The 24,769-nt window shown below is 43.6% G+C and overlaps 1 protein-coding gene across 1 annotated transcript in view; it reads left to right on the top strand.

Moving 5' to 3' along the window:
- LOC126334525 (uncharacterized) overlaps window positions 1-24,769 on the top strand; it is a 1,455,833-nt gene that overhangs the window by 1,197,609 nt on the left and 233,455 nt on the right. The window contains exon 6 of the mRNA XM_049996880.1: window positions 7,643-7,828. Within this exon, the coding sequence (XP_049852837.1) occupies window positions 7,643-7,828 (186 nt within the window). The remainder of the gene's footprint in view (window positions 1-7,642; window positions 7,829-24,769) is intronic.

Raw genomic sequence — 24,769 nt, 5'->3', positions numbered from 1 at the left:
CACAATCGAAGGTAACTGGTGGCAGGTCCAAAATCAGACTCATTCACAAAAAAGTAAAGAAAAATCGCAAAACATCTTAAGATCGCGAAGTGTCCAATAGTGCCGTTTCGTCCGAGTGACCTTGTGTTGCATCAGTGAGGGTGCCACTAATTCTTTCTAACAAGATGCTCCATTGAATTTCGAGTGTTTTCTTTAAAACATGATTTGAGAAAAAAGAGTGTTTAAAATTTCATTTTTTTTTTACTTTAACACGAATATCTTATTCACGTCTACTGATCTACGGTACTCACTGTAACAAATGTCCGTAGATACTCTCTGCGTGTCAACTAGAATTAAAACGTATGGCCTTTCAGTTTCGTTATTAATGGTAGGGCATTTTACGTTACCAAATATCGACTATCTTAATCCACTACTGTTTCTTCAGTACGTGTTATTGTCTTTAAAAATTCACGGACTTTCCCAGCAGTTGATTTAACAGTATAGAGAGCTAGCTGTCGGACTTTTAGCGAACCATTACAGAAAATTCGCGTACTCTGCATCGCTGCTAGCGGTACGCAAACCTTCCATCTATTATCTTGTCTACTTCTGTTCCTGACGTGGGTTAGGTGAGGGATGAAGTGAGGTGAAAAGAATATAGTGTTTCTAACAGCAGAATATAGAGAGAGATCAAAGAGATCCGCAGTATATATGTTAACGGAAAAGAAATATGACTGGCAGAAACTTGCCGAATCGCTCGGAGATAGAGTCGGGAACGTGAGAAAAACGATAAATTCGTCAGATGCTTGTATCAACGTGAAATAGTGACTAGTCACAAGCCCTCGATTTCTACTTGTTAAAAATTTCTTCCTGTTAAAAATTACAATGATTAAAATTGAAAATATACGAAAGACATGATTTGCGTTGATTACTTTCATGATAGCTGTAATTGCAAGGCTGATATGTCATTGAAGAATATCTCTAAATTCTTCATTTAGTGGAAATCTTTGGTAGTATATTTTAGCGGAATAGCTGGCATCTTCAGGTGTCTGCCAGTTCGGACGTTCCAGCGCTTCCACGATACAGCCGTGCGACCATTCGCGCCGCCCTTCTTTATAGGCGTGCTGCTCCGCTGCGTGAACTGCTGTGGCAGACGCCGCAGCCGCCCGCCGTAGCTTTGCGACGCGGACTCTGGGAGGCCGTAGGCCGCAGATCGGCGCCGTACTGCTCACCCCAACGTTGCCCCAGCGCCACGGCGAATGGCTGGGTGTGGCCATTAGACTTCTGTACTGGGCAGCGGATTGTTGTTAATTCGTACCCCTACGAGCGACATTCTAATTACGTCCTAGGGCACCAGCCACCGAACAAGAACAACGCTCCCATAGCATAATAAGAAATTTCACTGATGTGCAGAAACTCAACGTTCCTCATAGTGTTTCAAGAGTTTTTGCTTTGTAACGAGTGTTATCTGCCTCCTGAATTTTCACTATGTAGCAGAGTGTACCCTGATTTCCCTGATTTTGTGGCAGATAAGCAAAACTCTGCAGCGGACTGACACTTAAAGCTGAGACCTTTGCCTTTTGCGGAGAAGAGCCCTGCAGACAGAGTTATATCCAAGCACGACTAACGACCCGCCCTCAGACCTCTACTTCGGTCAGTACCTCTCTCTTTCTTTCAAACTTCCAGGAGTGTTAATGGCGTAAGGTATATAGAACTTGCGTGAAGTTTCGAAGGTATGATATGAGGTACTGGCGGAATTAAAGCTGTCAGGGCGCGTCGTGAGCCGTGCTTGCATAACTCAGTCGGTCAAGGGAAAAAAAAATCGGTAGGGCACTTTCTCACTAACTCGAAGGTTCTAGATTCGAGACCTCTTCCGCCACATAATTTTGTTCTTCCAGGAAGTGTCAGTGTTTTGTTTTTCCTGTCTTAAGCGTACCGCAAGCTCAGAAGGTTTTGCATCAGATGCGCTTCGCTGCGCAGCGTACGGAACAACAGGCTACAACAACTGAACAACAGAAATCAACTATAACTTCGCGATAAATGTTGCTCCTGTACCATTGACTTCTTTCGTGTACACCCTGGCAATAATCCTCTCTTTTTTTTTTTTTCGTGAACATTGGTGGTGTCTCAGAGGTAATCCGTAGATCTTCATCCGAAACCCACTGTAACCACTATACACAACGATTTGTTGAAGACAATGTCATATGGCCATTTCCAGTTGCCAAACGTTATTTGTGATAATGTCCCATGTGAAGCGGTTGAAAAAATCAGCCATCCAGTAGCAAAACAAAACTTTCCTAGCCCTTGACCTAGGTTTCGATACTTGTAAAAATATCTTATTCAGATGGAGTGTGCCTTGTCACTTATAAATGACAAAACAAGAATTGTCCCAAGCCATGGTTTTAGATAGCACCAAGATTACACTTGGCGTTCTTCAGAATGAATGTTCACTAGTAAATGTCCACAGGTAGAAACTCTTGTTAACATAAAATTGTAAGGTCTTTGTCTCTGGCATGATGTACGAGTACACGTAACTTACGCAAATATTTTGTCCTGTGACTCCTGTTACAATTCTATGTTGACAAGAGCTTCTACCTGTGGGCGTTTACTAGAGAGCATTCATTCTGAAGAAAGATAAATGTAATCTTGCTGATATCTAGAGCTATGGCTTGGGATAATTCTTGTTTCGTCAAATTTGTATGTGACAAGAGCCGCTCGGCTTCAGCTAAACTAATGCACAAAGGGCGTTCAAAAAGTTTAACACAGTCGGTTCTATCTTTTTAATTATTTCTGGAGGAGAATGAAATTTTTTGTCAACATACTTGGAACATTTAGCTATAATGTGGTATACAGAAGTATTTTCTTTTATTTGCAGGTGAGCCGTAGCGGACCGTGAAGTAAATGTCAGGTTGCGACAATGGTCGGTGATGGAGTTCCTCTTCAAAATCCGCCATGACTCTGCCACATCGATTCACAGGAAGTTGCTCCCTGTTTATGGGGAGGACACAGTGAATCGTAGCAGTATCCAGCAGTGGTAGCAGAGGTTTGAAGAAGGTGATTTCTCTACTGGACAATCCATGATGCGTTAGACCATCGACGGTAGTGTGTGATGTGAACAAGGAGACCACTGACCTAATCATGCAGAATGACAGACGTGTGACTGTACCAGTGATACACTACCCAATGAGAAACAAGTCATTTCAGCAAGATGTCATCACACATCTGTCATTTTGGATGATTTGATCAATGGTCTCCTTATTCACATCACACACTGCCGTCGATGGTCTACCGCATCATGGATTGTCCAGTAGAGAAATCACCTTCTTTAAACCTCTGCATCACCGCTGGATACTTCTACGATTCACTGTGTCCTCATAAACAGGGAGCAACTTCCTGTGAATCGATGTGGCAAACTCATGGCCGATTTTGAAAAGGAGCTCCATCACCGACCGTTGTCGCTACCTGACGACTACTTCACGATCCATAATGGCTCACTTGTAAATAAATTAAAATACTTTTATATACCAACTTATAACTAAATGTTCCAAGTATGCTCACAAAATATTTAATTCTCCTCCTGCCAAAAAGTAAAAAAAAATTCGAGTTGACTGTGCAAAACTTTTTGAACGACCTTCGTACTACCACTTGATGTAACAAGGACCACTCTTACTGAAGAAGATATTTTTAAAAATATAGAAACCTAGGTCAAGGGATAGTAAACTTTTGTTTTACAACTGGTTGGCTGATTTTTTTCAATCTCTTCAGATCTACACAGTTGCTGTTTCTCATACATGTTTAAGATTTTGACTATTCCATGTTTTACATCCAAGTGTTAGGCGAGAAAGTGTTACATAGTTCGTGAACGTATGCCACCCGCCCATTGTTTGTCGCCAGCCCCAGACAGCAATTTATAAAGCGCTTGCTCTTGTTTACAGGCCGGATAAAATTAATAGTCCACTGGGATTTAAATTAATTTCCCGCTGTCTCCAACATGGAAATTTGCAGGGGTGTCATTGATTAATTGGGAGACTGGAGGAGGTGGACAGGACTTACAACTCCAATTAAGAAAAACAGCAAACAGGCTGAACATTGAAAATGAATTAGATTCTGGCAACAAGTGAGATCAGAGTTCATTGACATTATATCAAATAAAGAAGCAGAGTAACAATACTTACCTGAACCAGACATTAATAGTATCAACATACATGTAGAGTAATGAAATTCTGGATTACATTTGTCCAGTACTATATTGCAACGATTAACACTGTAAGATCACAGGTTAATGAAAGCGCGAGACAAGTCATTGCAAATGTGAAATGCTGGTACATTAACAAACGGTGTAACTGCTAGAATGCTGAATAAAAGCATGCAAACTAGCATACATCGTGTTATTTCTAAGACTTTCCCGGCGATTTGTTGACATCTCGTAACATAGGGTGTAATGCCGGTGGTCAGCGTCTTCCCAACACGATATTTCGACGTCGTAACTCGACGTCTTCATCAGGTGTTCCCTGTCTCAGGGACCACCGGCAGTGCACCCGATTTTACGAGATGTCATACATCGTGTTGTTCAGGTGCCAGATGTTAGCCTGTGGTATCTGAAACCTTCCGCTTTCTTCAGCTCTGTTCCACGTATACAACCCTGTTTAATGATTTTAAAACTAACTTTTAGCTATGTACTTTCTAACAAAATTCGAGCACGCGTCTTCTTTCATGCCTTTCCCCTAAGCCAAATCCTAGTATTTTTCCTTTCTTTTCTTATTGTCGTATCCCAGACCACAATAGCAATAAAATATTTGCCTGTTTAAACTACCTGAATATGTTTTTATCTAATCATACGTTCTTTCAATCTGTTCATCATCCTGAAACGATTGTGTAGACCATGCTCCGAAGCTTTCAAGGTGTCGAGGTGTCGCGTAGTCGGATGAATCAAGTCGTTTGCTACATCAGGTCGATGGTCGTTTCCGGACACGCTGTCAGCCAGACGACCGGCTGCTCGAAACATAAACCACAACGTGGAGAATGAGTCTGGGGACAGTATTTGCTATGGTGCCTTCCACGGGACGTACGGTCGTACTTGAAGCCACCATGGATGCTGTTGACTAGGTGAACGCTGTTACGTACCACGTGCATCCCTCCACGCTTTACATACTCCACAATGGCGGAGGCGTGTACCAGCAGGATAAGCGCCAGTCAGAAGGTCTGAATCTTGAGAAGCGTGAAAGTAATAGCGCTTTCGTGTTCTGGCTACCAAATTCGCCTAGGATACTAACAAGGTCTGTATCCAAGCCCACGAACCACCTGCCGCTAACTTACGTAACGTCGTGGCCTGTGTTTAGACATCTGGTACCACGTACGTACGGAAAGCTACCAAATATTTGTAAAACCAAAATCACACACAATCGCTGCCATATTACTTATAAAGCGCACCAGCACACTATTAAAAAGGTAGTCATAATGTTTTGGATCATCATTGTATGTGTGTATGTATGATCACAGCTTTTGATCTTTTGATTTATTTGAACCTTTGTTGGACTTTTTTGACTGTCTGGTATTATACGAGGGTGGTTCCGAGAGTTGTTCAAATTGGTTCAAATAGCTCTGAGCACTGTGGGACTTAACATCTATGGTCATCAGTCCCCTAGAACTTAGAACTACTTAAACCTAACTAACCTAAGGACATCACACAACACCCAGTCACAACGAGGCAGAGAAAATTCCTGATCCCGCCGGGAATCAAACCCGGGAACCCGGGCGCGGGAAGAGAGAATCCGAGAGTAGTCCCTCCTATTCTTTTGTGCCGACTTTCGATGTCCGCGCCAGACGTCGTTGGTGTAGTGCTAATGCTTGAACCTTCCTGTTTCATTTGCAGGTGGTTCAGTTGTTCTGCTGTAGTCGGCACCAAGAGCGTTCTAAAATAGTCTCACATGGACGCGCGTATAAAACAGTGATGTGTGATTGAATTCCTCGCAGCTGAAGAAATTGCACCCATTCAAATCCACCGACGCTTGCTAAAGGTGTATGGAGATGATACAATAGCAGTGAGCAATGTGAGGCGATGGGTACGGCATTTTCAAGGGGGTGAATAGGGTGTGCTTGGCAAGCCACGGCCCGATCGACCGTGCACAGCTGTCATACCTCGCAATAAAGAGCGTCTTGATCATCTCATCCGAGAGGCGGATAACGACCAGAGAATTTTGTGCAAAGCTGAATGTCGGCTGTAATAAATTGGAAACAATGCTCTAACATCTTGGTTACCGCAAAGTCAAAGAAGAACATAAAGCTCATTGAATGGAAATTTGTCGGGACCTGCTCGACCAATATGAAGCTGAAGGTGACAATTTTCTGAATAGCATCACCGGACATGAGACGTGCTGTCGCCACCAGAAACCGGAATCCAAAAGACAGTCCATGGAATGGTGCCAAGCAAATTCTCCGTCAAAGAATAAATTCAAGACACGACCGTCTGCAGGCAAAGTGATGTGCAGTCTTCTGGGACAGCCAGGATGTGGTTTTCTTTGGATGTCCTGGAGCCTGAAGAAACTGTCAATTCAGCACGCTACGACACTGACTAAGCTGAAAGCCCGAATTTCTAGGATGAGGCCTGAGAAGAAGATCAACTTTCATATGCAACATGATAACGCCGGGCTCCACTCCAGTTTTGCGACCACACATCCCAATGCAAAACTCGGCTTGACTGTCTTACGACCTCCACCGTACGGTCCCGATTTAGCGCCTTCAGACTTCCATCTCTTTGGGCCTCTGGCAGATGAACTACGTGGCGAATATTTTCAAGACTGAGATGCTGTTGCCAAAGGTGTAAGGAAGTGGTCAGCCTCGATTGGTTCCGATTTTTAGAAGCGCGGCATGTAGACTCTGGTACATCGTTGGCAAAAGTGAGTGTGGAAAAATGACAGCACGTAGCTGAAATATTGCTCTATGTAGCTGTCCTGTTGTGATTTATGTATCTCCTGTAGTTTCCATGAATAAATATTGGAGGCATTATTTATGGAACGGCCCTCGTACGTGGACGGATTACTCCTACTGGAGCCCTCGTTGTTCCCTACCGATGATGCGAACTAAACGGACTATAGCGTTATTCTTTTATTTATGTCATTCTTTTATTTAAATTTCCTGTCATGTTTTATTTATTTCTTTAAAGTCAGTACCGCCATTAGAATGTTGTTTACTTACAGTGTTTTCAAAGTGGCATTATCAAGTGTTTTAAGTGTTTAAACTGCCTAAGATGGCATACTGTCGCATTAAAATACACTATTAGACACACTGTCTAAGAGTCAATGTTTCTGGCAGAGCCTACTGCTTTGTTTCATTACTGAGTACGCCATCTTGACTACGAAGATGCTGTAGTCAGTTATGAAACATAGCAGTAGGCTCTGCTAGAAATGTCGACTCTTAGACAGTGTGTCTAACGGTATAGTCAGTATACCATCTTAGGCAACTTATAACATTTAAAACACTTGAAAATGGCACTTTGAAGCCGAAATCATGATTGTGTAATTGTAAATGTAACACTGAAAATAAACAACAGTATAATGGCGGTACTGACTTTAAGTAATATATTATGTCTGTGGCCCCGCAGTATGAAAAAATTATTTTTTATTTACGTTTGGGACATTACAGTTAGGTGTTTGTGTGGTCGTTTTAGGACCTGCACCGCACCGGTTGTTCGCTGTTCTGCGGCGCAGAGGCGGAGCAGAACCAGGCGCTGCTGAAGCGGGTGCTGCTGGCCTACGCGCGCTGGAACAAGGCGGTGGGCTACTGCCAGGGCTTCAACATGCTGGCCGCGCTCATACTGCAGGTCATGGACCGCTCCGAGGCTGACTCCGTCAAGGTAGGCAGGCCCGCCGCTCACCGCGCTCCACCAATCTGGCACTCTCACGCTGCAACCACTATCCAGTCCTCGTTAAGTAGCCTGACTGCGCTGTTACTGAATTCTCGTAAGCATGTTTTAGACAGGAGCGAAAACAGGCAAACAATAATCAGGGAACGAGAATTCTCTTCAATGTAAACGGTAACATCGAATGAGCAAACGGAATTGGTAGTGGTCGATTCGCTCTCCTCTTCGGCGTTAGCTGAAAAGGAAGCTTTCGTCTGCTATCTGGTCTACTTTTCCTGATGTCGATATGAATAGTGTCAGCGATGGAGTGACTGGAAGGGAATTTTATGTTGCTGCTAGAAGAATATGCGAGGGACGTTGAATCAGCAAAGCCACATCTTTTTTCTTCTGAAATCAGGTCGGTTTTATTCAGGATTCCAACACACTCGTTTGGCTACAAAATCCATTCTTCAACGTAATCTCCGTCGAGTGCAACGGCCTTACACCACCTTACTGGGTGGGCCTGTATGCCCGCCTCGTACTACACTACTGGTCCACTCCGTAGCTAACGTCCTGCATCCTTCATCATAGGGTCGAGTCCTTCCTCGGGCATGGGTGTGTGTGCTGTTCTTAGCATAAGTTAGTACAAGATAGTGTAAGTCTACGGACCGATGACCTCAGCAGTTTGGTCCCTTAGGAATTCACACACATTTGAACATTTTGGAGTGATGTTCTGAGGTTGCAATACATGGTTCCACTGTGCATATCTCTCGGTTGTTGAGGCCAGTCTCACTACTCTACGGTACGGGGATGAGGTTCTGCAACCAACATTTGGGTCATATCGCCAACATTTAGAAGGAAATCTCATCTCAGTGGATGGTAAGTCACGTGATCATCGTGCTGTTCTCGTGATCACGTTCCTTCCGAAAGCTATGATCACCACATTGGGGTCTGCCTGTTCCCCTGCCATGAATGCAGACAAACATGCGTGGAACTGAAAGTAGCTGTTTTCGGACAACGATCACGTACTCTGTGCCGCTTAGGCTGACTCGCCATTGAAGAGTTGGGCAATTTGCAGCATGTCTTTGACGAACTTACCGACGGTACTCCACGATGGACTGAAGTTTGCATCCGCTCAAGACGACGGGTAACAACGTACTGACGTTGCTCAGGTGGCAACAGAAAAATGGGAAATAGACTATTTTGTCGTTAAACAAATCTTTCAAAAATGTGTGTGAAATCTTATGGGACGTAACTGCTAAGGTTATCAGTCCCTAAGCTTACACACTACTTAACCTAAATTATCCTAAGGACAAACACACACATCCATGCCCGAGGGAGGACTCGTACCTCCACCGGGACCAGCCACACAGTCCATGACTGCAGCGCCTAAGACCGCTCAGCTAATTTCGCGCGGCAAGAAATGTTTATATTTTTGAGTTGATGACCTGGACACACTGAAATGAATATTTGCGCATGCGTCGCAGCCAATTTTTTGTTTTCTGTACCACGAATTTTGAAAGAAATGGATTTCGCAAAAATTTTGTTACTGTGTGCATTTCACATTTCATTAATGATATTTTGTTGAGATTAGCTCTTGTAGGCAGTCTAATAAAATCCTGGAAATGCTTCACATAAGCTACTGCAGATATTAATAAATACCTGATATATAGCAACTACTGAAATGGGAAACATTAAGGCAAATGTCTGCGGTTGCTAATAACCATTTATTACCGTTTCATTAATTATTCACAATCTGGTATATATGGAAAAAAGGAGTATTCGACTAAGTAGGAAGTTATTCATTTCCCTTATGCAGTTGCTGAGAAGCACATTTTTTGTTCTTTATTAATTGAAAAGCGGCACAGAAATTACCATACACTGGCTGCGTTAGAAAAATCGATCTGATTGTTAACAACCCTGTATTTTGCGTAGCTGGCTAATTCGTCATCTGCTGTACCCACACTCTTTTTTAGTGACAGTGGCTTTGGTACACAAACAAAGGCTTGTGACAAATCATTCCCTAATTCTGTGTGGAGGAATGCAAAAGTTACTTTACTCGTTCGGAACTTTTCAAAACATTTCAAACATCCGAAAGTTGAAGTAGAAAATTATTTTCACCGTTAACTATTTCGCATTTTTTCTACAACACACGTAATTTCAATGGTTTAATGTAACGTTTTCTATGGCATTAATCTGCGTTGATACTATTTCTGAAGGATTCTTGTGTAATCTCACGTTCCTTCTCCTACTCCTCCTCCTCCACATGACTCCAATGACGTCTACAAAGAATCTGTGCACTCTCTGTGTTAAAAATATTACTCTTGTACTGATAACCTCGGTTCATGGCGCAGACGATTTACAGACACCATTCGTGTAAAACAGTCGACGCTTAGGAAATCGATATTTGATAGTGCTAGCGTAATCAGTTCAGACATAACATATAAACGTGACAGGGGAAAAAGGTTTCCGAAAATTGGTTTTCTGCCTGTCGGAAGTTCTGTTGTGTGTAAACGCAGCAAAAGCGTGGGCGATCCTTCCGCGGTGACATTCACAATCATGACTATTTCCTACTTTCGGCGCTTGTTCCCAGAATACGTCGTTATTTTCGAACTGTGTTTAGACATGAATCTAACAGCATGAGTTCATTTATAATCACGACTCTCACCTGCTGGTGGCATTTCTTTCGGAATGTGTCGAAAATTTGTCCTACAAAAATTACGTTTAGCGTACGATACGACGAGTTTTTATAAATTCAAGCAGTAAATGTTCTTCTAGCACACAATTTTGAATATCTTAATTAACAATGTTTACCTCCACGTCTTTTAACACCCATCGGACTTAACTTAGCTCTATCTCCGAAATCGAAAGAATATAGTTTCCTACGTCCTTAGCAACAGCAAAACAGTTGCTACTTCGACATCTTAACTTCGATGATCGTTTGCGACAGATGCCAGCTACGTACATTCAAAGGTAGGTGCTTCGCATTGCCGCGGTAAATTTTTAAATTGTGCCGAAGTGTTTTTTGAAATGTTTCTTAATTAATTCTCACGCATTTTAGGGGAGTTCTTCCATATTTCATAGTCTACCATCACGTAATGTTCTCCTTAACACTCAGTCAACTAATATCGGCCGTAATCAGTCCGACTCTCTCTGAAAGAAGAATCGTGGGCCTAGCTAGAGGTCAAATTAAGCGTGTCCCTTCTCGGCAGAATTTATTTTGTAGGCGCGTTAACAATGACGATGGTCCGTTATAGGCTAAATTCACAATAAGACGGCATGGCAATCTGTTTTCTGTAACTTTTTAATAATTATTGTTCGTGATGTCCAGAACTCAAATATCAGTCAGCCAAAGCATAAGCAATTCGATGCGCCACAAAATCGACTCTGAAATTTAGGATGGTCTTTAATTCAGTAATTTATGGACCGTTTTGTTGATGGGCCACGTGCGTCTGTGGTAGAATGCTTACAATATGGGTGGATGAGGTTCAGTTACCAACTGAGGGCAATTTTTTAACAATGGTGCGTGTCCTGAGTGCATTTCCGTTAAGTGAAAAATACCTAAAGATGGGGAAAAAAAGCATCGGTAGTGCTGGAGAGTGGTAATCGAAGATTCCAGTCATGATTTTCTCGTCTTTTCCCTTGATACCTAATACTTACGTTCATTTAACATTCAAACATTCGCTAATTAACAAGTACGTTTTTGTGGTCTCTCTCTCTCTCTCTCTCTCTCTCTCTCTCTCTCTCTCTCTCTCTCACGCATACACACACACACACACACACACACACACACACACACACACACACACACACACAGAGTGAGAGAGAGCGAGAGAGAGTTAAAGAGAACAGAAATAAACAAACGTTAGTTTTCAGTGTGTACTCCGTTAGGTTGGCAACATGTACATTAACAAACCAAACAGGAACAGATATAAAGTGAACACAAAGTACTTAAGACTCTCAATCACAGTTCACTATAAAATTTCTGCAGTTAGTGACAGAAGAATAATGATGCTCCACAGCAGTTAGTGCAAAGAACATGAAAAGTATGAAGAAAAAACTTCGTAATGTGAAAATTTGTTTATCTTTCATGAACGAAGTTATAGCGCGACCTCCAGTGTGATCAGATGAGAGTAAATGCTGTCAGTCAGAAAATCGAATAACTGTAAGTAATTATCTACACTCATGCTCATAAATTAAGGATAATGCTGATACATGGTGAAACAACGCTCTGGTGGGCGATTTGCGGGTATAAATCACCTCGGGGTATGACCATGCGGTGCATTTGACCTGCGGTCTTCGAACGGTGGCGCTGGCAGCAGACCACATACGCAGAGGTGTGTTGGTGCATGTCAGAGTTCGGTGCAGCGAGTAAGTGTGCAGACGTTTTCAGTGGTGCTAATGGTGACTGTCTGTTTAAAATGGCTCAAAGAACACATATTGATGACGTTATGAGGGGCAGAATATTAGGGTGACTGTAGGCTGGTCAAACACAGCAGGTCGTAGCACGGCCCTCCGTGTGTCACAAAGTGAGATGTGAAGATTATGCAACGATTCCATCACACAGGAAACGTGTCCAGGTACTACAGTACGGGACGTCCACAGTGTACAACACCACAAGAAGACCGATATCTCACCATCAGTGCCCGAAGACGGCCACGCAGTACTGCAGGTAGCCTTGCTCGGGAACAGTTGTCTCCAGACGACTGAACAGACATGGCGTATTCGCCCGGAGACCTGCAAGGTGTATTCCACTGACCTTTGGTCACAGGTGAGCACGTAAGCCTGGTGCCAAGAACGCAGTACATGGTCATTGGAACAGTGGTACCAAGTTGTGTTCACGGACGAGGCCAGGTATAGTGTGAACAGTGATTCTCGCCGGGTTTTCATCTGACGTAAGCCAGGAACCAGATACCAACGCCTTAACGTCCTTGAAAGGTACCTGTATGGAGGTCGTGGTTTGATGGTGTGGGGTGGGATTATGATTGGTACATGTACACCCCTGCATGTGTTTGACAGAGGAACTGTAACAGGTCAGATGTATCGGGACGTCATTTTGCACCAGTATGTCCGCCTTTTCAGGGGTGCAGTGGGTCTCACCTTCCTCCTGATGGATAATAACGCACGGTCTCACCGAGATGCCATCGCGGAGGAGTACCTTGAAACAGAAGATATCAGGCGAATGGAGTGGCCTGCCTGTTCTCCAGACCTAAACCCCATCGAGCACGTCTGGAATGTTTTCGGTCCACGTGTCGCTGCACGTCTTCAAGCCCCTACGACACTTCAGGAGCTCCGACAGGCACTGGTGCAAAAATGGGAAGCTATATGCCAACAGCTGCTCGACCACCTGGCGAGACGTAAATTTTGCGTCGTGAAGTCATCAAAGGTACACGAGTGGGCCTTCGGCTCTGAAAGTCCGTATCGATTATGTTTCGTAGAATGGTTCGCGCGCGGACACTTGTTGAAGGCCCAGTTTTGAAATCTGCAGCGATTTGCGGATGGGTCGCACTTCTGTCACGTTGAATGATTGTCTTCAGTCGCCGTTGGTCCCGTTCTTGCAGGATCTTCTTCTGGCCGCAGCGACGTCGGAGATTTGATATTCACGGTACACTCGTGAAATTGTCCTACGCGAAAATGCCAACTTCATCGCTGTGTCAGGGGTGCTGTGTCGCGTCGCTCGTGAGCCGGCTGCAATACCACCTTGAAACTCACTTAAATCTTTATAACCTGCCATTGTAGCAGCAGTAAACGATCTAACAACTGCGCCAGGCACTTGTTGTCTTACCGAGCGAGGTGGCGCAGTGGCTAGCACACTGACCTCGCATTCGGGAGGACGACGGTTCAATCCAGTCTCCAGCCATCCTGATTCAGGTTTTCCGTGATTTCCCTAAATCGCTTCAGGCAAATGCCGGGATGGTTCCTTTGAAAGGGCACGGCCGATTTCCTTCCCCATCCTTCCCTCACCCGAGCTTGCGCTCCGTCTCTAATGACCTCGTTATCGTTGGGACGTTAAACACTAAGATCCTCCTCCTTGTTGTCTTATATAGGCGTTGCCGACCGCGGCGCCGTATTTGGCCTGTTTTCATATCTCTGTATTTGAATACGCATGCTTATACCACTTTTTTGACGCTTCGGTGTGTATTTGTACTGACTAGGACAGCATTTCCTATTCGGATCACCACGGCAAATGGCTCGTTTGCGGACCCGTGCTTACTGAAACGTTCTTGCTAATATTATCGTAAACTTTTACCTTGTTTGCGAATTGTGCAGTTGGGATGTCTCTGGCGCCCCTCTAAACCAAGCACTTGTGCCGCTTGGGTCTTAAACTGGCCCTGCACGCTAATAAGCCCGCCCGCTACATTCTCGGTGTGGCCAAGTACACGTCCAGAGACGATAACTCCTTCCTGCCGTTCTGTTAGGTCTACAGGTTGACGCGCCTTACCGATCTGTACAATCGCCTGGCAGCCAATGCACGTTCTTCGCCATCTTCAGCGATACAAAGCGATCACTACGATCTTTTAAGTGGGTAACATACCGGGTGATCAAAAAGTCAGTATAAATTTGAAAACTTAATAAACCACGGAATAATGTAGATAGAGAGGTAAAAATTGACACACATGCTTGGAATGACAAGGGGTTTTATTAAAGAAAAAAACACACCCCATGTTGCTAGACGCGTGAAAGATCTCTTGCGCGTGTCGTTTGGTGAGGATCGTGTGCTCAGCAGCCACTTTCGTCATTCTTGGTCTCCCATGTCCCCAGACTTCAGTCGGTGCGATTATTGGCTTTGGGGTTTCCTAAAGTCGCAAGTGTATCGTGATCGACCGACATCTGTAGGGATGCTGAAAGACAACATCCGACGCCAATACCTCACCATAACTCCGGACATGCTTTACAGTGCTGTTCACATTATTCCTCGACTACAGATATTGTTGAGGAATGATGGTGAATATATTGAGCATTTCCTGTCAAGAACATCATCTTTACATTGTCTTACTTTGTTAAGCTAATTATGCTAATTATTGCTATTCTGATCAGATGAAGCGCCATCTTTCGGATATTTTTTGAACGTTTGTATTTTTTTGGTTCTAATAAAATCTCATGTCATTCCAAGCATGTGTGTCGATTTGTACCTCACTTTCTACATTATTGCGTGATTTATTCGGTTTTCAAATTCATACTGACTTTTTTGATCATCCGCTATTTTGTCCAGTGTGCATCAGAAGACGATCTTGTTCTGGTTTCGGTTTGAAATCAAGTGCACGCCTAAAGACTCACATTTGAAACGGACTCCATACTTGGTCAACTGAGCCTGTTTCAGTATTTATCCTCCACGTAGGAAAATCTTTCGGTCAGCAGATCAGAAACCACCTTCTCTGTTCCCCGCTGACCGAGTTTCCTCTCGCAGTGAGTTCCACCAACCTCCGACTTCCCTCCTAGGAAGCCTTCATCACACAGCCCCAGACTGCAGTCACTCTGCGGCTTGATCGCTCACTGGCCACGACGCCATTTGCCGGCATGGACTGGAGTGCACTCCCCCTCAGGGCGAGCGCAGTCAGCAGGGGTGCTGGGTGTGGTGCCCAACGGCGCGGGCCCGCAATAAAGAAGGCTCGGTCTTAAATCCCAGTGACGTCACGCCGGCGGAAAGGCGAGCCGGCTATCGACGGCATGGAGGCGGATGGAGATCTGAAACTCTGGTTCGCTGCACGGCAGTTGGTAGTGATGGAGTAGTGATGATCGGGCACTCGACTGTCTTCTCGTTCACTTGTTTCGTTTTTCAATCTAATGAAGGAACTGAACGACAGTAATCTCTACGGCCACGTCAGCTATGTGAATGTTACTCACTCTCCAGGTTTGGGTGGTTTCACTGGATACGTGACATCTGACGAAACCAAGGCTATGACGTTTATGTCAGTTTTATGAATGGTTTCACCACGGAATCCACGTGTGAGTTTTATGTATTAGTCCAGTCTCTTACATTATATGTGAACTATAACTAGGGTTACTAACTTTTGTAGAGACAAATGACGTATCTCATGTCAAACAGAGGAGAATAAAAAGTATATTTCTAAAAATGGCCGGCCGGAGTGACCGAGCGGTTCTAGGCGCTACAGTCTGGAACCGCGCGTCTGCTGCGGTCGCAGGTTCGATTCCTGCCTCGGGCATGGATGTGTGTGATGTCCTTAGGTTAGTTAGGTTTAAGTAGTTGTAAGTTCTAGGGGACTGATGACCTCAGCAGTAAAGTCCCATAGTGCTCAGAGCCATTTGAACCAGACATTTCTAAAAATGAGCTATTTTCAAAATTTATGTATTTACTTACTTAAATACGAATTTTTTGTACTCTTGGCATAAATATCAGTTTTTGGTTGGTTTTAAAAGTTTAATTCTAAATTTATGTTTAAATAAACGTAAACTAACTTTTTTAGTTTCAATGTATTGAATCTCTCTCTCTCTCTCTCTCTCTCTCTCTCTCTCTCTCTCTCTCTCTCTCTCTCTCTTTCTCTCTCTCTCTCTCTCCCCTTTCCCCCGCCTTTCCTGGCACCCATCACCGATAATTTTCTTTCGGTAAATGCTGAGGTAACGTGAAGAGTAAGCGTAGATTTTTTTTAATTCTTTGGTGATAACCACTTGCTCCTTGCGCATAAACAGTCACTTACCGGTAGTATTTCTTCGCAAAAAATATTAATTATCATTCGTTAATTTTCTTTGAGTTTCTCTGATTAAAACAGGGTAAGAATATGAATCTTCCTAACAGATGAGGTACATTACATTTATAGAAATTGTCTTGAGGATGATCTTTCTTTATGCAATCAAACGATTTCTCCGATTTCCAGACTGCTGAGTGTTTTGGCAGTTTGATCCACATTCAAAGTTCACTGGTTAGTAAACGCACTGTTTATGAACAAAAATAGTTCAAATGGCTCTGAGCACTATGGGACTTAACAAAAATGGTTCAAATGGCTCTGAGCACTATGGGACTTAACATTTGTTGTCATCAGTCCCCTAGAACTTAGAACTACTTAAACCTAACTAACCTAAGGACATTAAACATCCATGCCCGAGGCAGGATTCGAACCTGCGAGCGTAGCAGTCGCGCGGTTCCGAACTGAGCGCCTAGAGCCGCTAGACCACCGCGGCCGGCGGTCATCAGTCCCCTAGACTTAGAACTACTTAAACCTAGCTAACCTAAGGACATTACACACATCTATACCTGAGGCAGGATTCGAACCTACGACCGTAGCAGCAGCGCGGTTCCGCACTGAAGCGCCTAGAATCGCTCGGCCACAACGGCCGGCGTTTATTAACATGGACGATGAACTGAACTAATAGCTGCTTATTGCAAGTAAATGAAAATTAAATACCGGAACGACAGTAACAGCGACGAAACGCAGTAACAGAGTACAGTCTGTAATAATAATAATTTAACAACACCAAATTGATCGATTGTTTCCGCTCAGAACTGAAAGCGCCGGAAGTCAGGCGTGTCCAGTTCTCACTTCCACGGTTCTAGAAGGGTCCGAACTTCTTTAAAGACTCTTGATTTTTTACAGTGCTAGCCAGAGACACGCGTTTAACTGTGAAGTTGACGTACCAGTGTATGGCTGTGAACAGCACTCCATTATATCTGTGAAATAATATACCTGCTACTTATATGAAGTCTTCACTGGTTGTCAGCCGAGTAGCGTCGTCGTCTCGTAGCAACGTTTCGATAGAATGCGTCTCCGTCATCTTCAGGCAAAGACGATGGAAGACGACTGAGACGCTTTCCATCGAAACGTTGCTACGAGACGACGACGCTTCTCAGCTGACAACCCGTGAAGACTTCATATATGAAATTCGCCGAGAAAACCTGGTTTGTGTGTATTGGATGTGATTTGCAAGAGCATAGCAGGCATACACACACACACACACACACACACACACACACACACACACACACACACACACACACACACACACACACACATCACAGATACTTCAATAATTACACTCGAAAGTTTGGGAATAACAATCGATCTTTGGCAAAAACATTTGACAGTCGGCAACAGAAAACAAAACATTGCATTGAAACAAGCGTTCAGTTCATAGTGCTGTGGAATGCGAGAAAAAAAACGCCAATTGGCTTTCATAAGAAGAAGAACAACACCAAACATGCAACAGGAGCGTAATATGTAAGAAATTGTCCACTCAACCTGTAAGTACAGTTTAAAACATTACTACTTAATAGGAAATACCAACCACCAGAACTGTTTCTAACCTATAGGCACTGTGACAAAAATGTAAATTGAATAGCTAACATATGTACATATTCCAGGCCACTGATGATGCCTTGCAGAAATTAAAGGCGAAACGCGTATGGCACTAAAATTGTGTTTTATTCAGTTGCTGTCAGACGGTCTATAAGTAAAAATTATCAATACACCGTAGCACTTAAGTTATTTTTCTCAGTTCCTCACTTAATAACCTTATTAAACCACTGTTTCAGAATTCTCTCGCAATTGTGTCTGCAGATGTCAGGTAGGTAACATCGTGTTAACTATGCTGCGTTCTGGCAAAACAAGCAAATATTATCGTGGCAGCAAGAGAAATGTGTCGAGGTTACTCAAAATTCACCACTCCTGACGCTTCTCTGAAAGTCACAAACGGTTAACATGTCAGGAGGAAGTAAATGGCTGCCTTTGTTCCATTTTCGGCGGATCTATTTTCGCATACTAACCAAAGCAGAGGTGACAGATCTTTTTCAATCATCACCATGCAAATGTGGGCGTGGAGTGGTTTCACCAAAGGTACAAAAATATTATCATAGGCTTTAGTTTAGAAGAACGCTTCCCCTCGGACGCTCATCATTTCCCCTACAGCGCCTGCCCATAACACCCACCACTACCTCTCTGCCCGCACACATAGCCTGTCGATTGCGCATCTACCGAATACGTTATGTTGCGCGCCCTCTAGTGGTTGGAGAGGACAGAATACTTACAGTGCCATATGCGGACAGTCTTCAATCAGTGCTGTTTCTTTATTTTAGTTTATTATCTTAACAGATTAATAGCACTTCGTTACTTTTAGCTTAGCTGACTGAATAGTTACTAAATATCATAGAAAATTCTAATGTAATGAGCCAATGATAGGAATTTAAAGTTTACCACATTTTCAGTGTTCATCTGTAAACAACACCCTTCAGGAAATTTAAAATGATCTTTAAGATAACAGGTAGTGGGTGGGGCAAGTTAGTTGAAATTTCCACACTTCTGCATGCTTGTCACTGTTTGGCTGCCGTTCTGTCACCTAGGTTACACAACGGTATATTTCCGACCTGGGGTTATTGAGAAAGTTCTTCGATGTCTCTTACCCTGCTCTGACCCTGGCGTTATTGGCCTGGAGACTCCATCTGCGGTGCTCGACCAACTAGTGCAGATCTTTCTAATTGATGCCACTTCAGCGTCTTCCGTATCGATGATGACGATGACACCGACACCCAGTCCCGAGGAGAGAAAATCCCTGACCCGGCCAGTAATCGAACCCAGGGCCCTGTGATCGAGAGTCAACAACACTAGCCACATGACCGCAAGACCGCGAATTACTGACAATTATCTCAAAATGGCCTCTTCAAGGAGTTATGAATTTCAACCACTCCGTGACACTATGTATAAAATTCGTCACAAATAAACCATGACAACTTGAGGAGAATGGCATTGTCCACAGTTACCAGAAAAGGAACTTACCTTGTTGTTGTTGCCATTGTGTTCTTCAGTACAGATGACTGATCTGATGCAGCTCTTGACGCTGGTCTATTCCACACAAGTCTCTTCACCTATGCAAAACATCTGCAACGTACATCCATTCGAACCTGGTTACTGAAATCATGCCTTGGTCTCGCTCTAAAACGTTTACCCCCCTCCCCCCATACTTCAATCCATTATCTAACTGTTAATTTCTTGAAGTCTTTAGGATGTTTTGTCAGCCCGTCGATTCATTTAATTAAAAGGTACCACAAGTTTTTTTCCCAATTCCATTTAGTAACTCTTCATTACTTACTCGGTCTACCCATCTAATCCTCATCATTCTTCCATAGTATCTCATTTCAAAATATCCTCTTCTTGCACGCACTCTTTATCATACAAGTTTCACTTCCGTATAAGGATATGATCCGGACAAATATCTCCAGAAATAGACTTCCTAACATTTACATTTATATTCGATGCTAACTGGTTTCCCTTTCTCAGAATCGCTTTTCTTGCTATAGCCAGCCTCCATTTTCTATTCTCTCTTCACCCACCGATAATTATTTTCCTGCGCTAATAACAAAATTCACCTATTACTTTTAGCATTGCGTTTCCTAATCCACTTCCCTGAGCATGATGTAACTGAACTACATTCCATTAATCTTCTTCTCCTTTTGTTCATGTCCATCTTACAACTTGTTTTCAAGACTGTCCATTCTGTTCTCCTGACCTTCCAGGTTACCTTCAATTACTCATCACTAAAGGTGTCAGTGGTTCATAAAGGATTTCAACATGCAGCCGCAAAAATCTTTATTCATATGATCAGTAATGTAAGATGTCTGACGAGTAGAGAACCGCGGCTTAAATCATCCGTAAAATAATTTCTTTTTGACATCTCTTATTCGATAGACGAATTTTTATTTGATAACTAGTACCATATGCAGGTTAACATACACATAAGCATGCTATTGCTCACATGAGTAGTACAAGTTGCTTCATGTACAATGCGAGGTCTGTCTTCGACGATATGCAGGAGCCATGTCGGGGATACTCGCTTCAATCATTGCATGATCTTGCGCCCCGTTGCTCGCACTGTTTCTCAGGTGGAGTATCGGTTGTTACAGAGAATAAACGAGACCAGTTACTGGCAGCCTTCTAAAGGAGCCTCTGAAGAAATGTGGGTTATTTACCGCTTCGGATTGGCCTGTCAGCAGCATCTGTTCTGTGCACAAACTCGGACTGGAACCCTTACGAAGTTAAGAGAGTGCATTAATTGCCCAATTCAGATTATGTCACTCGACGTTACAGCAGCAACTGCAGTCTCTATATGACGGAGGTGATTACTCTGAAATGTTCTTTTTTTCTGATGAAGCATGGGTGCATTTGTCGGGGATCGTGAACTTGGAGGAATTCTGCAAATCATCACCACCTACGTCAAGAGTCTTTGCAAGATGTGAAAACAGGAGTGAGCTGTCCGGTTAGTACAACACAAATTACTGGCTCTATCCATAGAAAGGTTTCTATGATTAAAGATACCTCCAAATACCCTCACAGACCCGCTGTTAATGTATGCTCTTGCATGAAATAACTCCACATGAAATAATAGTAAATATTTTCGTTAGTTCGAACAGTGATGCAGTATACTACTCACATACCTATGAGAAGTGACAGATGTCTATTCGAGTCCGGCTAGGAGTCTCTTATTCCACGGTGCGGTTTTGATATACCTTGAGCTATTCTCACATATCCCATAAAAGAACTTCTGGTAATCGAGTTCGGAAATCATAGGTGGAAATATCCGTGACAATCAAAGTCTGATACAGTTATTGAGATATGATCAAGCAACCAAATAGCTGAGACTGCGAGTCTGCATTTGCCAGCGGTGGGTTGAGGCCCTCAGAGCTCTCCTGTGTTCCGCCATCAACTTCTCCACGCCCACGTGCTTCAATTAGATAACTGGAAGAATATCAGCTTTAGAGCCAACGTTATCTACGCTATGAAATAATGTCCCCACCAGTGACGAAGTATGTCTTTGAACAGAACTCTGTACGACCAAAATACACTGATGAACCAAAAAATTATGATAATCTGCTTAGCAGCATGATAGTCCACCTTTACAAAGCGGTACATCAGCGAGTCTGCCTGGCATGGATTCTGCAAGTCCTAAGTATGTTACCGGAGGTATGTGCCACCGTGTGCGTACGCAGACGTCACGTATTTTCCATAAATTACAGACCTCTGATATGTAGGCTTGGAGCTGGCGCCCGATAGCGTCCCACGTGTATTCCATCTGGTACAGGTCTTGTCAAACCCGTACGAAGCAGAAACTCTACTTTAGTCTCAAAGGTGGGGCAGCACTCCATTAAGCAAGCCGTTGTCATTTTTTTGGGTCTTGAGTTCATGTTCGTACAAAGAGTCCGCCACGAAGAATCGTCGAAGCAGACATTACAAAAAAGAATAGGAGCGGAAGAACAACATTTGGAATGCTGGGTGACTTTCAAAATGAATTAAAAAATCATCACATTAAGAAATAAGATCAGGAGAGAGGAAAGTGAAGAGCGTCCAGTCTTTACAAAAATATACGAAATAATGTAAAGACATTACATCCAGTAGGCCAGAAATTGTTAGATTGGCCAGTCATCATATGTACCACTACATGCCTCCACGTACTTTGTACCACGTAATGCGATCTGAAGTTTAAAAAATTCTTAGCCAGTACTGGTGATACACCTCCGACGGCATGGTCTGGCAATTGTGTTAGTCTGAAACGCTGCTCTTGGGTTGATCTCACGATTAGCCAAGTGGGGTAGAAATTTTACGTCTTTCTCGGGAGTTATCCAAAGCGCTGCAGTTCTTTCGCCCATCGGCACAAATTTACGTCTGGATCGACGTTGAGTATCAGAGAATTCTGCTGAAATTCTGTTATGCAAATAGAGAGCTCCGCTGCCTGACGCAGAGGCGGAAATTCTCTGGCTTGCAATCCTCTGGTCCCACCTGACGTGGCGGGCTGGTGGGAAGAGTGGGAGGGAGGGAGGGAGGGAGGGAGGGAGTTGCTACTTTCCGCGAGGTTGGGCACGTCAGGCCCGATCAGGAGTCTGGAAGCCCTAACGCGTTCCACTTTCATTTTTCTTGTTTCAAAAAGAGTGAAACGCTCACCAGCGGCACATTACAGGAGGAGAGGCGGTTGCAAACAGCCACTTGTTGGTGCTATTGAAATGTAATACCGTTGTTTTAAAATTTGTCAGTTGTATTTCGGTAGCAGAAATTGCAATGCACGTATTTTATTCTAACCTCAAAACCAGCCCCGTGTCATTTGGTGTAAGAAAAGGCTTGAAACATTCGACTGAGGAAATTTGAAATCCTTATCCAGTGTCGTGACAGAACGCGTAACTTCGCAGCAGTCAACTGTTTAGCTGTTCTAAAGTGAAATGAGCCCAACGGAAGTTGTTCGTTCAGGAAACAAGCAAATGATCGCTTGTTTCTTTGGTTACGTCCATTGCTTTAGGGCAGCGCTCATCAAACTTTTTTTGCTCAGGAACCAATTCCAACATCGGGAGGCAGCATCTCGGCCCCCATATGTACTGATCCTGTTATTAATTGGTAACCTATATTAAGTAGTATGTCAGGAGCCACCAGTAGAATGTTTATAGGAAGACTGCGAGAAGATGGCCGACGCCCACAGCTACTGATCATTAAAAGACGGCCCCATTCGGTACATTTCGAGTCGACTGTTCTCTGTTTCAGATTGCAGCCGCCTGCAGCGGCATCGAAATGGTGACACTGTAGCTCGCTGACGAGTTGTTGTTGTGGTGTTTGTGTCAGATGATTCAAATGGTTCAAATGTCTCCAAGCACTGTGAGACAGCTCTTGAATACTTCCAAAGCAATGTTTGCGCAGTAGCATCAGAATGGAAAAAATGGTACACAATTCGAACCCATGCAAAAAAGTACCAATATCAACGATGAATATTCTGAGAAGCAATAACTTGATTTACACTGGAAAATGTATTTTTAATCTTTTTTAAGTCGTTTGGGCCACCTGTCAACCACGGTGTTTGTATTCATGATGTGTCTTTGCCGTCTGTCACCCGATAGGTAATGAATTCTGTCTTTCAAATGTTGATCAACAGTTCTGTTGTTTCTGCTATTAATTGCAGTGCTTGTAGTTGCATAAAAGCCTCTTGAATGTCGTTTGCCAATAAGGTCAAATTGCTGTGCGGAGTGGCTGTGCGGTTTGGAGCGCCATGTCACGGATTGCGTGAATCCTCCCGCCGGAGGTTCGAGTCCTTCCTCGGCCATGGGTGTGTGCATAAGTTAGTTTAAGTAGTGTGTAAGTCTAGGGACCGATGACCTCAGCAGTATGGTCCCTTAGGAATTCAGACACTCGTTTTGTAAGGTCAGTTCATCAGCGGAAGCCAAGCTTGGGATCCCTAAGTTGTCTACTGCGATATCCATCCTTACTCCGATGTCCGCTGTTAGAGATCTGGTGCATTCCCTGAAGATTTGTTCCAGGAGATAGTTGAACATTTTACATCAAATAGTGTCACGTTTCCTCACGCCCGTATTTATACGGAACTCTTTGAGAGTTGTCCTACAAAAATTTACTTCCGATTTGGTGTTGCACAAGGGGGGCCTTCACCAACCCATTGAGCATTTCGTTGAGACTTAGTTGTGTTACTATTCCAAAGAGAGTGGTCCTATCCACGGTCGCACGCCTTTTGGAAGTCTACGAAAGTAGCTACCCATCACCTGTCACATTTCTTGCTGTCTTGAGGTTTTGTATTTTTTCAACACAAGATCTCGTTGTTCTGAAACCTCCTTCAAATTCCACTAACACATTGTCCAACTATCTCGTTAGTTGTACAGACCAGACTTTGAATAACGCTTTCGCCGTTTTCAGCCATATCATTAGATCTCTGTTTTGTAATCTGACATTCAGGTAACCGCTACGGATCCAGGCCATGGTAGAAATTCCCGTTTCTGTAACTCGGCCAGGAACAGAAAAAGAATTGGCGAAAGGCATTATCTGACCACCAGAATCCGAGCCAACGAGAAAAGTTTCCCGCAGTCTCCTCTGCATTACGGGGATATTACTCCATTTATGAACGCTTGGTACGACGTGACTCACAGTATGTTTACTATTATTTGATCCCTTCTTCTCGTCAGGTTGTGCCATGAATTCCTTTTTTCTCCAGTTTCATTCAGTTCCTCATTTTTTATCCGATCTACCCTCA

Source organism: Schistocerca gregaria, chromosome 1, assembly GCF_023897955.1.
Source record: "Schistocerca gregaria isolate iqSchGreg1 chromosome 1, iqSchGreg1.2, whole genome shotgun sequence".
In the NCBI taxonomy this organism is placed as follows: Eukaryota; Metazoa; Arthropoda; class Insecta; order Orthoptera; family Acrididae; genus Schistocerca; species Schistocerca gregaria.
The sequence above is the reverse complement of the archived record's forward strand: the minus strand, read 5'-3'. Positions and strand labels throughout refer to the sequence as shown.